This window comes from Artemia franciscana, chromosome 4 (assembly GCF_032884065.1).
Source record: "Artemia franciscana chromosome 4, ASM3288406v1, whole genome shotgun sequence".
Taxonomy (NCBI): domain Eukaryota; kingdom Metazoa; phylum Arthropoda; class Branchiopoda; order Anostraca; family Artemiidae; genus Artemia; species Artemia franciscana.
The window spans coordinates 57349990-57362791 of NC_088866.1; the positions used below are offsets into that span (position 1 = coordinate 57349990).

Here is a 12802-nt window from a genome sequence, read left to right on the forward strand (position 1 = left end):
AAATTAGAAATAGTCGTTTTCCCGATTTGACAATCTGGGGGGGGGGGAGAAGGGGCCGGTTTATTCGGAAAAATAGAAAAAATGAAGTATTTTTAACTTATGAGCGGGTGATTGGATCTTAATGAAATTTGATGTTTGGAATGATATTGTGTCTCAGAGCTCTTATTTTAAATCCCGACTGGGTCTGATGACATTGGGGGAGTTGGAGGGGGGAAACCTAAAATCTTGGAAAACACTTAGAGTAGAGGGATCGGGATGAAACTTGATGGGAAAAATAAGCGCAAGTCCCAGATACATGATTGACATAATCGGAACTTATTTGCTCTCTTTGGGGTAGTTGGGAGGGGGGAGTAAGTCTTAAAAATTAGAAAAATGAGGTATTTTCAACTTACGAACGGGTGATCAGATCTCAATGAAATTTGATGTTTAGAAGGATATCGTGTCTTAGAGCTCTTATTTTAAATCCCGACCGGATCTGGTGATGGGGGCGGGGAGTTGGGAGGGGGAAACCTAAAACTTGGAAAACACTTAGAGTGGAGGGATCGGGATGAAACATGGTGGGAAAAATAAACACAAGTCCTAGATAGATGATTGACATAAACGGAACGGATCCGCTCTCTTTTGGGTAGTTGGGGGGGGGGGGGGTTAATTCTGAAAAATTAGAAAAAATGAGGTATTTTTAACTTACGAATGAGTGATTGGATCTCCATGAAATTTGATTTTTAGAAGGATATCGTGGCTCAAAGCTCTTATTTTAAATCCTGAACGGATCTGGTGACATTGGGGGAAGTTTGGGGTGGGGAGACCTAAAATGATGGGAAACCCTTAGATTGGAAGGATTGGGATGAAACTTGGTTGGAAAAATAAGCAAAAGTCTTGCATACGTAATTTACATAATTGGAACGGATCCGCTCAATTGCGGGGGGGGGGTAATTCTGAAAAATAAGAAAAATAACGTATTTTTAACTTACGAATGAGTGATCGGATCTTCATGAAACTTCATATTTAGAAGGACCTCGTAACTCTGATATCTTATTTTAAATCTCAACCGGATCAAACGTAATTGGGGGGGGGTCAGTTGGGGGGACCGGAAATCTTAGAAAATACTTAAAGCGGTGAGATCAGGATGAAACTGGATGGGAAGAATAGAAACCTGTCTAAGATACGTGACTGACATAACTGGACCGGATCTGCTCTCTTTGGTGGAATTGGGAGGGGGGAGGTAATTTTGAAAATTGAGGTATTTGTAACTTACGAAAGGGTGACAAGATCTTAATGAAATTTGATATTTAGAAGGATCTTGTGCTATAAAGTTTAACTTTAGGTTCTGACCTTCTCACAAGTGCCAAATGAGCTCTTGGCTCTTGGCTCTTCCGACCTCGTCCAAATGAGCTCTTGGCTCTTCCGACCTCGTACCATATGAGCTCTCGGCTCTTCCGACCTCGTCACAAGTGCCATATGAGCTCTTAGCTCTTGTTATTTTATTAAAACAATTACATTCAAACAGTTCGTGGTAACGAACTGTAGTAAGGAGTGACCGGGCTCAATAGTAAACGAAACTCTAAAAAACGGAATTTTGATGCTAAAATATACATCAAAAGAATCGGATTTTCATGCTGATTTTAAATATATAAGTTTCATTAACTTTAGTCTTTTTCATCAAAAGTTACGAGCCTGAGAAAATTTGATTTATTTTGGAAAATAGGGGGAAACATCCCGTAAACGTCATAGAATCTTAACGAAAATCACACCATGGCATTCGGCGTATCAGAGAACCCTATAGCATAAATTTCAAGCTCCTATCTACAAAAATGTAGAATTTCGTATTTTTTGCCAGAAGACAAATCACGGGTGCGTGTTTATTTGTTTGTTTGTTTTTTTTGTTTTTTTTCTTTTCCCCAGGGGTCATCGTATCGACCAAGTGGTCCTAGAATGTCGCAAGAGGCCTCATTCTAACGGAAATGAAAAGTTCTAGTGCCCTTTTTAAGTGACCAAAAAAATTGGAGGGCACCTAGACCCCCTCCCACGCTCATTTTTTCTCCAAAGTCAACGGATCAAAATTTTGAGATAGCCATTTTGTTCCGCATAGTCGAAAACCACAAGAACTATGTCTTTGGGAATGACTTACTCCCCCACAGTCCCTGGGGGAGGGGCTGCAAGTTACAAACTTTGACCAGTGTTTACAAATAATAATCGTTATTGGGAAGTGTAGAGACGTTTTCAGGAGGATTTTTTTTGGTTTTGGGGGTGGGGCTGAGGGGAGGGGGCTATTGGGTAAATCTTTCCTTGGAGAAATATGTCATGGGGGAAGAAAAATTCAATGAAAAGGGCGCAGGATTTTTTTAAGCTACTATAAAAAAAAACAATGAAAAAATAAACATGAAAAAGTTTTTTCAATTAAGGAGAAAGTAAGGAGTAGCATTGAAGCTTAAACGAACAGAGATTATTACGCATATGAGGGGCTCTAAATATACTTTAGCATAAATAGCGAGGTATTCAGGAGGAGATAAATACCTCGCTTTTTATGCTAAAGTATTTTTAGTAATTTCAACTATTTACTCTACGGCCTTTCTGATTCAGGGGTCATTCTTAAAGAATAGAGACAAAACTTACGATTTAGTGTAAAGAGCGAGGCATTAACGAGGGTACAAACCCCCTTATATACATAATAAAAATATAAGAATATAAAAGTTTGTTACGTAAGTTAATTCTTAAGTAAGTTTTTTTTAATTCTTAAGTTCTTAATATTTTTTACTAATAGAAATGTTAGTTAAAAATTAAAAGTTATAGTTGCCTTTTTATGTAACCGAAAAATTGGAGGGCAACTAGACCTCCTTCCCCACCCCTTATTTCTCAAAATAGTCTGATCAAAACTAAGAGAAAGCCATTTAGCCAAAAAAGGAATTAATATACAAATTTCATTTTAATAATCTGTTAATCTGATTCAATACAAAAAATTCAATAAAATTGGACAAGTCCTATGGTGGAGAGCCAAAATCAAACATGCATTAATTCAAAAACGTTCAGAAATTAGAGGAAAAAAACTAGTTTTTTTAACTGTAAGTAAGGAGCGACATTAAAACTTAAAACGAACAGAAATTACTCCGTATATGAAATGGGTTGTCCCCTCTTCAACGCCTCGCTCTTTACACTAAAGCTTTTAATTGTTTTAAAAAGTGGAATTGTGGCAAAGAGTCAAACTTTAGCGTAAAGAGCGAGAAGTTGAAGAGGGGACAACCCATTTCATATACGGAGTAATTTCTGTTCGTTTTAAGTTTTAATGTCGCTCCTTACTTACAGTTAAAAAAACTAGTTTTTTTTCATTTAATTCAAAAGAAAGATGACAATAGTGTTTATATTCCAAATTTCAGGTCTGGCTCATAACTCCAAAAGAAGAATTGTATTATATATATATCTAAATAAAAATAAATTAACGATCAAAATAAGCATTGCTTTAACTATTCTTGACTAACAAATACTCAATGGATTTTACATAATTATTTTTATTTGGCGAACAATACAATTTTGCAATATAATTTGGAGTACAAACAAAAGCTTGTGCTCCAGACACATCAACACCAAGCAAAAATAGCTTTTCTTTAGAAAAAAAAAGGATTGGAGGTTGCTTCCAAAGGGAGTTCTGACTCCAATTATTTATTTTCCCTGTCAAATATCTAGAATTTTGTAGGCTATAGTTTCCTGATTTTAGGCGTTTACCCCCCCTCCCCCCGCGGAAAATACCCCCAGTAGAAAATACCCAGTGGAAATACTTAGTCAGTTTTTGACAGTAGTGGGAACCAGATTAAAAAAAAGAAAAGAAAAAAAGAATAAAAAAAATGTAGGCGCATAATCATCAAAATTAAGGTAAAAGCATATGGCACCGAAAATCTTAAGAAGGTTTAGCTTTCCTTTCAAAGCAAAGTTGGCTTTGGATACCAACACATTTTTATTGTTCAAGTTTTTACAAACGAAGGCGTTGTCAAATTCTACGAGTTTGTTTTTTCTTATCTTCCAAGTATAAAACTACCACAAATAACCATTAATATATAAAAGAAACCCAAAAAGAGCAGGAATTAAAATAAATAACCGAGTCAAACTCAAAATGAGTGAAAATTAAAAGGAGACAACCCCCATGTCTTCTCAAGACCAGATCATAATTTGCACTTTACTAGAAAAAAACAAATAACCGTGTACTTTCAGTTAATATACATATTCTGATGATTTATTTCTTATAGTATTAATACTTCTTTATTTATTTATTTAAGTCACAAAAGTGAAAACATTTAAAATATTTTTTGTTTTCAGTAAAGTGTAAATTATGATCTGGTCTTGAGAAGGTGTGGTGGCCGTCAGCCCTACTCATGTTAATTTTGGCTCGTTTTGAGATTGACTCGGTTATTTATTGTAATTTATGGTCGTTGGGTTGAATTCATTTACTAATGGTAACTTGTGGCAGTTTTTTGCTTGGAAAATTAATTAAGTTTATTTCTGCTCATTTTTGGCTTATGGAGCTCTTTACAATTTTTTGACAAACTTGTTTTGTGGAAAAACTTTTTTTTTTTAATTAATTTCTGTTTTTTTTATTGATATAGTCTATTTCGGGGAAAAAAAATTATCTTTTGTTTCTATTAAACTCCAGTTTTCGCTTTGAATATCATTTGAATTTATTTCTGCTCATTTTTGGTCTAAAGAGACTCTTTACTTTTCTTTAAAAACTTGTTCCTTATGTTTCCCATTAACAAATACTATCTGTTATATATTATATAGCCCAAATTATATATTTCCCATCAATTCTGTCACTTGCCTTTGTCTTGCCTCATATTAAGCTGAAAGAAACTAACGAAGAAACTAATTTATTCTCGAGTTTTACACAGCGTAAACTTGAGTGAAAGGTGTATAATACACAAGAAGCAAAATTCCTCTCCCTAAGGAAAATAAAAAACAGACTTCAAATAAAAATCTCAAATTTAGAAAACCTTATTTTCAACGGTGGGATGGGTATTTTCCGGGGGGGGGGGGGTATTTTACGTGGAGTGAGGGATAATTTTTCGCGAGGAAAGGTTTTTTCCGGGGGGGGGGAGTGGTAAATGCCGACCATCTAATTTTCTATTGTATAATTTAATACGTGTACTTACGTGTCATAGCGGCAACACCAAAAGGGTGAAGTTAGGTTAATCATAATGATGTATACTAAAATATGATGAAAATAGAATACTTTAGCAACAAAATTATGGAAACTACAACAGAGAATTGTGGAAAGCGGACCGAACAGAACGAAATATATTAAATATGTAACCTAACCAACTCTGTGTATTAAGTATTTAATTAAAATATACCTGCAAAGCAGTTTATCTCACTGAGACTGCGCTAATTATCTCCGAATGCAGACAAAGAAAAGGGTTTTACTCTGATCAAGAGGTTGACTGTGAACTCTGTAAAACGTAAGTACCTTATTACGCGACGACACATTTTGTAAAATTTGATTAATACCTATTTTTCTTGTAAAATTTATTACTCCTTGTACGTATACAGGTATTCAAGCATGGATCTTACCTATTCTCATTTGTTCAAGCATGTCTTTGCCCACAAATGAGCGCAGTGCACGAGAAACTGCCACACGAACTGCACCCGCTTGTCCAGTCGGTCCACCACCATCAACGGATGCATCTACATCAACTTTGTTCATAAAACCCGTAAATTGCAGAGGAAAAAGCAGCTAAAATAAAAACAGTCAATCATCGGATGAATTAAATTTAATCCTAATACCAAATATTAGTAAAAAAGAACTAGCGATGACTTTAATAAGAAAGTATTATTTACTGATCCAAAATTAATTTTTATTTCAGTAATTTCATAAAAAAAATCAAGGGTATGCATACCTGAAAAGATATTGCAAATTGAGTTAACAGATAAGGGTAAATGGATAGAAACAAAAGCACATCAAATCTCGTTCCCAGCCTTATTTTTATCCCCGCTTCCTATGACAAGGTGCCCGAGAAGACAAATTTTGCTTTCCAGCAATTTACATCGTTGATCAAACATTCAAATTAAACTAACTAAATTAGTCACTTAAATTAATTATTAAATCAAAACCTTCATTCAAATTCGTGAAACGAACTGACAACTTTTTTCGAAGCATCATATTGACAGAAATACACTAGACCTTCGATGGCAAAGCCGCATGAAGTTTGGCATCAACTGTGAGCCAAGGGTCGCAATTTCGGAGCAACATCAATGAAAATATCTTTCGGATTGGACACGGACTCTCTAAAGACACATGAAAAGTCTTCACCATTATCCAGTACAATATCAAACTGAGATCTAAGAACCTCTTTTTAAGGATGCCGGTGAATTGATTAAACAAATACCGCAGGCCCACCTAATATTTTAACTGATAGAGAGATTTTGGTGTGCCCCCAGCAAAAAAAAGGTTGCATCAACATCATCATCATTTTATTTATAGCCCATCACAAAAAAACTGGGCAGAGCCCAGAAAAAGACAGAGTAAAAATGAAGAAAATAAAAAAGAAGCAACAGAAATAAAACACACTTTGAGAACTACAGACAAGGGACAAACAGAAATGGCCAAAGATGGGAAGACTTCTGACATTCAGTAGAGAAATCACAAATGCGCTTCTCAATAATCCCAGCTGGGTTTACCGATTGATCTTAGCAGAAAAGAGTTAATTGTCCAAGTTGGAAGGTCTATTAAATACTTTGCAAATTTAAAATAAAGGTGATAAGCTTGCTTTCTCTTACCACAATTAAGAAAAGACCAAACAGGAACAAGGGCAAGTAAGTGAGAAACTGTTAGGCTGTTATATAACTGAGAACGGTGAACTCTACTCAGATACGAAAAGCTTGAAGCCATGGATGCATACGCAGCCTGGATCTTAGTAGCAAAATTTTTCATAGCCAAGATTTACAGTTTCTTTCAGGTTTGCTCCAATAGGCATGCCCAGGTGAGTATCGTTTTGGCATCATGCCGAAACCATACAAAGACACAGCTTTTAGCTTAGCTCTTGCTCCCCGCCTACTTTGGCTTGAATCAGATGCCTCTTCTGATAGATGTACTCACAATAAGAAGCACAACCCAGCCTCCTTCCCCACAGGTGTTGCAAATAGTTTGAACTCAGGGAAGGCTTTACAAGGTCAATGAATTTTAATTCTGGCTAACTTTGGTTGAGACACAACAACCCATTTTGGTGAACACCTTGATGACTAGAATTTAGTTATTCCCCTCTAAGAGAGGTTATTTTCCAGACATCACAAAGCAAAACAAGGATATGACTCCATCTTCCCACCCAGTTGGGTAGAGACCCAAATTCTCCTTCTGGTAGAGACGTTGATGGAAATTATTTAACAGCTCTCCCGTTTCCCATGCTCAACAGAGAAGATTCAATGAGATCAAAGTCCCAAACGGCACAATTAGGGCACTAGTCATCACTCCTCGACATCAAACTTGATTCAGATAGATGTTAAGATGTTTGAAGAAGAAGAGATTACGCTGACTGTTCCTCTTCTCTGCAGAGGTCAAATCGGTCCTTGAATTCATCTTTAAAATAAGGCAGATTTGGTCACACTAAATAAAAGAAGTGAGGCTACTTGAAGTATTTGTCGAAAGGCTTTGACGTAATTTTTAGACACAGATTTCCCTCCCTGCCACAGCTTAACCAGGGTCACCTCCTAAAAGACACAAGCAAAAAATTTCCAATAATCACTTCAATTTACCGCTTATCTGGGTGGGATAAAACGAGTTTTATATCGTGATTTGTGTCGCAATTTTGATAGTTAGCTAAAATTCATACTTTTTCTTCTTTATTTTGTTGTTGTTTCTTTATCTTTGATTGTTCCCTTTTCAAGGTTTACTGACTTCTTAAGTTATATGTTTTGATGTGTCACATGGTTTTTTTCGTGCTTGTTTTATTTGGTAGAAATGTATTGTTTCTCCTCGACAATATGACTTTTTTTGAGTTTTTGTTTTTACTCTTATTCTTTTTCCCAACCAGTTCGTGAATAAGAAACTGTAAATAAAGAGCAACTAGGCTAGGTAACAGCAGGAACTCATTAGATACATAAAACGAATTGTCTTTTATACTTATTCTAAATATATAAAATTCTTTAAGTTTAACATTACCCATGAAAAGCTACGAGTCTGAGAATATTTTTCTGTTTATCTAAAAGAGGGGGAAAAGGATAATATCAAACGATCTTAATGAAAATCAGACCTTAGATTCAGCATATCAGAAAACCCTACTATAGAGGTTTCACGCTCTTATCTACAAATATATGGAATTTTGTACTTTTTGCCAGAAGAAAGACCACAGATGCGTTTTTTTCAGGGGTGAGCGTACCAAGCCAATGGTCCTTGAAGATCGGGAGAGAGCTCATTCGAGCAGAAATCAGAAGTTCTAGTTCCCTTTATAACTGACCAAAAATATTAGGGGGCAACTAGCCCCCTCCCATGTCCCCTTTTTTTCAAAGACATCCAGTCAAAATTTTTCAGACAGCCATTTGGTTCAGCATAGTTGAAAGGCTCAATAAATATGCATTTGGGGATGCCTTGACCATGAGAAACGGGCTACAAGTTACGCAAATCGCCCATTTTTCACATATAGTATTTGTTATTGGGAAGTACATGGAATTTACTGATGGGCTGGGAATTTTCAGCAGGAGAGTGGAAGAGAACACGCTTATACATTAATGTCCTTTTTACAGTTTCCCTGTTTACAGTTTATTTAGCATTTTTAGTAGAGATATGGGGGGGGGGGGGATTTGGAACCCGTCACAAAATTATAAGATGTTATTGCTAGAACCAAGAAGTCTAGATGTTGTCCCCAAATTACAATAAATGTTGAAAGAATTTTACTTCCCAGTGCCTGTGACGACAGCCCCCGTTATTTTACAGTTGTTAGACTTTTAGTTGTGGAAGGAGGCAGTACCTAAACTCTTGTTTGTTTTTTTTTTGTATTTTTTTTTAGGCTTGATTTGCATATTCAGTTTAAGTTTTATTCGTTTTAAGATTTATTTATTCAAATATATTAGTACCTGTAGTATGTTTGTTTGCTATGATTGTTTATCCAATTTCTGTTTGTTTTGGGTTTGATTTATACTTCAATAGCAAAATATTTTTGTTCGTTTTAAGCTTGACTTGAATATTCAATTTAAGCTTTACTCGTTTTAAAATTCATTTATTTATTTATATTAGGACCTGTTGAATGTTTTTTTCCATGATTATTTATTTAATTGCTGTTTATTTTGGGCTTCATTTCTTTTTTAATAGAAATTTCTGGTCGATTTGAGTTTGAATTATTGTAGATTTTTATTTCTTCTGACATTAAGTTTAATATAGAATTTACTTTTCCTTGAAAAACTTCTTTTTCAGAATTTTTTTTTTTTTAATCAATACTAGTTTTAAACAATGAACGAATTGCCTAACTTACATGCCTTGTCCAGGGGACTACGAAGAGATTGACATCCCCAAAAGCATAGTTATCGAACCTTTCAATAATGCTGAACAAAATAACTCTCTTAAAATTTTGATTGGATGTGTTTTGGAAAAGATGCACTTGGGGGACGGGTGCTGGTTGCCCTCCATTCCCTCTTGACTCTTAAAAACGACACTGGAACTTTCGACGTCAAATCATATAAGCCCTATTCGAAGTTTATGCGATCACAAGTTCCATAAAACATTATATGCCCAAGGGCATTAGTTACAACTCTTATCCCTGGGCTCTGGGAGGTTGTGTCCACCCTGGATGCATTGTTATATGTCCTTTGCTCTATTGTGAATAAAATGGTTATCTCACAATTCTGATCAAATACGGATGAGGGAAAAGGGTGTCGGATGGAGGGGGGGGCTAGTTCCTCTCCATCACTTTCGACTATTAAAAGGGAGCTTGAACTTTACATTTCCGATCAAATGACCTCCTCTAAAATTTATGCGACCACCCCTTTCATAAAAACTTTATTTGTCACCGGAACATAACTTACAACCCCTGCTCCCAGACTCTGAGGCGTTGTGTCAATCTCAAAGGCCTTGTTAAGTTATCTTTGGAGTATTTTTTGAACAAAATGGCTATTTCAATCGGATGCAATCAATTTCAATCGGATGCATTTGAAGAAAAGAGTACGTGGGAGAGGCTACCTCCGATCACTATGAATCTTAAAAAAGGGCATTTAAACTTCTTATTTCCAATCCAATGAGCTCCCTTCGAAGTATATACGACCATTCCCTTCCATAAGACGTTAGTTGTCATGGGCCATAGCCAAAAACAAGTTTCCTGAGGGCTCTGGGGAGGTGTCATCTCCAAAAACATAAATACTGGACCTTTCAACTATGCTGAACAAAATGGCTATCTCAAAATTTTGATTGGATGTGTTTGGAGAAGTGATTGGCGTGGGGGAGGGGGACTCGTAACCCTACAACCCCTTTCAACTATTAAAAAGCGCAATAATCATTTCAACTTCAAATCAAATGAGCCCTTTTCAAAGTTTCAACGACAACTCTTTCTATAAGAAGCGCTCTGTTCTAAAACACACCAAAAACAAAAGATAATTGAATAATACATTGTGCATTGCATCTACTTCTTCAACCATGAAACATAATATATCAAACATATATCACACACTGGACGTATCAAAGAACGACTCAAAATTGATACTAACGTCATTATGTAATTTTACAACGTCATTTATGGTTCTAAATTACGTTTATGACGTCATTCATCATCTTGTATACAAAGATGCAGTTTTGTCAAAAAATTGATTTTACTTCAAATATTGGGTATGTAGGTGTGGCAATTCTTTTAAAATAACCCCTTAAAAAGCTCCCTTTGATGTTTCATTGCCCCACTAACAGTAAGGTAAAAAAGGAAAAGGAGGACACATCAGCACTAGCCATGCAACAGCCAGGCGTGACTACAGAATTTTCCACCATTTTGTTTTAGAGGATCTGAGGCCATTTTTAAAAAATTTCTTTCACAATAACAGTTTTGTCAGAATGTTATTTGCACGTTCCTGTTTGCTCAAGGGCTTACAACTGTAAGTTTCAGAATGATCTGGGACAAAGATTAGCCCATTGACGAGAGTTTCTTTGCCCTGAAGCACCTTCCCTCTTCCCCATCAAAATGTGTAACTCTCATTGCCTAGAGAACGATTCCTAAGAGTTTCAAGCCAATCAGACACCCAAGAACAAGCATGATCCTCTTTTGTCACTATAAAACCTACCTTTAAACACTTGGCAGTTTGAATTATTTAAGGTGCCTTCCCGAGAGGCTTTAGACGCCGTGACATCTCGGGGGACATATTAAAAGGATATATTCAACTATTCTGAAAAAAATGGCTCTGTCAAAATCTTATTTGGGTTATTCAGATGGTTATTGTGGGTGAGTTGCAAAAATTCTAACAAAAAAAAAAAAACACAAAAGGAAGGCTGGTTGCCCTCCAAACACTTTCTAATCTTGGAAAGGGTACTAGAACTTTGAAAAATTCAGCTACATCCCACTGGCTGTTTTCACCGTGAGAAGCAACAAAAATAAGATAATAGAGACTAGGCATAGTGAGCACAATGAATCTCCATTAATCAATTTTGCTTCCAATTCCTCTTCAAGTTTGCAAGGAAATTGCTGGGTTATTTTCTCTCTGTGTATTTAAGGTCTTTGAATGTGACTTACCTGCTCTCGATCTTGCTGTCTTGGAAACATATCTCGAAAATCCACTCCATTTATGACATATTTTCCTACCCCATTTCCAACTACAGTTGCTTTGGACCAGCACGACTTTCGTCGACCTGAAAGAAATTCCTGAATTAGAAAGGAAAGCAGAAAGGAAAAAAAACGAAAAACATTTAAAACTGAAGGGGGAAGAATTTATAGGAAATGATATGAAAAAGGGAGATCAGTATAGAATTAAAGTGGAAGTGAAACCTCAAGTTTAGAGTAATTCAAACATCACTTTTTTCAGCTGTATCTATTACTTATTTCAATATTCCTAATATTCCAATATTCAGAAAACCATAGAAAAAGACTGAAAGGAAAATATTCCTGAATCAGGAAGAAAAAGAAAGGGGAAGAAAAGGATAGCAACAGATAGAACACATAATTTATCAAAAGTACTTGTCACTGCAAGAAAAAAAAAAACAATAAATAAAGTAGTATAAAAAGGGATTTGCAGAGATCTCACCATGCTGCTGATTGATTCTCTGTTTTAGATTCATTATTAACTTTAAATACATTTTGTTCAGGAAAAGTGTTTGATAAACCAACAAAACTAATAGTTACTGATAGTAAATATAAAATAATAAATATAATAATATCATAATAAATATAATATTAGTATTAAATGCTAGTGTAAAATAAATATTAGTATAAAATAAATAATAAATATTAGTTAATGCAACACAAGATAGTTAATAGCTATAACCTTGTTTAATGAATAGTTATAACCGCTTACAAAGGTAAACGGATGCGTGAATATTAGACAAAGTTCGTAACAACTCAATATAAGCATACTTTTAGACATTTAGAATATTTTTAGGCTTTCAGAAAACCCTGCAATAAGAATCTATAGATAGTAGGCTAGGCTAGGCACTGCAATGTACAAGTTTCAGGGTCTTTTGAGATTCAATACCACCACTGCCTGAATACACACACAGTGGTTGGCAACCCTGAAATCAGAATATGAAGATAGTAAGTACCAAAAAGTACAGATATCAGGTAATTTTGAGGATTACCAGCACTATAGATAACCATCCAAAATAACATTACAAATAATTTTACTTGCACTATAGGTAAATATTATT

General features: G+C 35.4%; 1 protein-coding gene across 1 annotated transcript in view; it reads right to left on the reverse strand.

Annotated features, from left to right (window-relative positions):
* Window positions 1–12802, reverse strand: part of LOC136025798 (small ribosomal subunit protein uS9m-like) — a 46642-nt gene that overhangs the window by 4572 nt on the left and 29268 nt on the right. Inside the window, exons 5-6 of the mRNA XM_065701788.1 lie at window positions 11676–11791; window positions 5554–5716 (exon numbers count right to left, since the gene is read on the reverse strand). Coding sequence (XP_065557860.1) covers window positions 5554–5716; window positions 11676–11791 — 279 coding nt within the window. The remainder of the gene's footprint in view (window positions 1–5553; window positions 5717–11675; window positions 11792–12802) is intronic.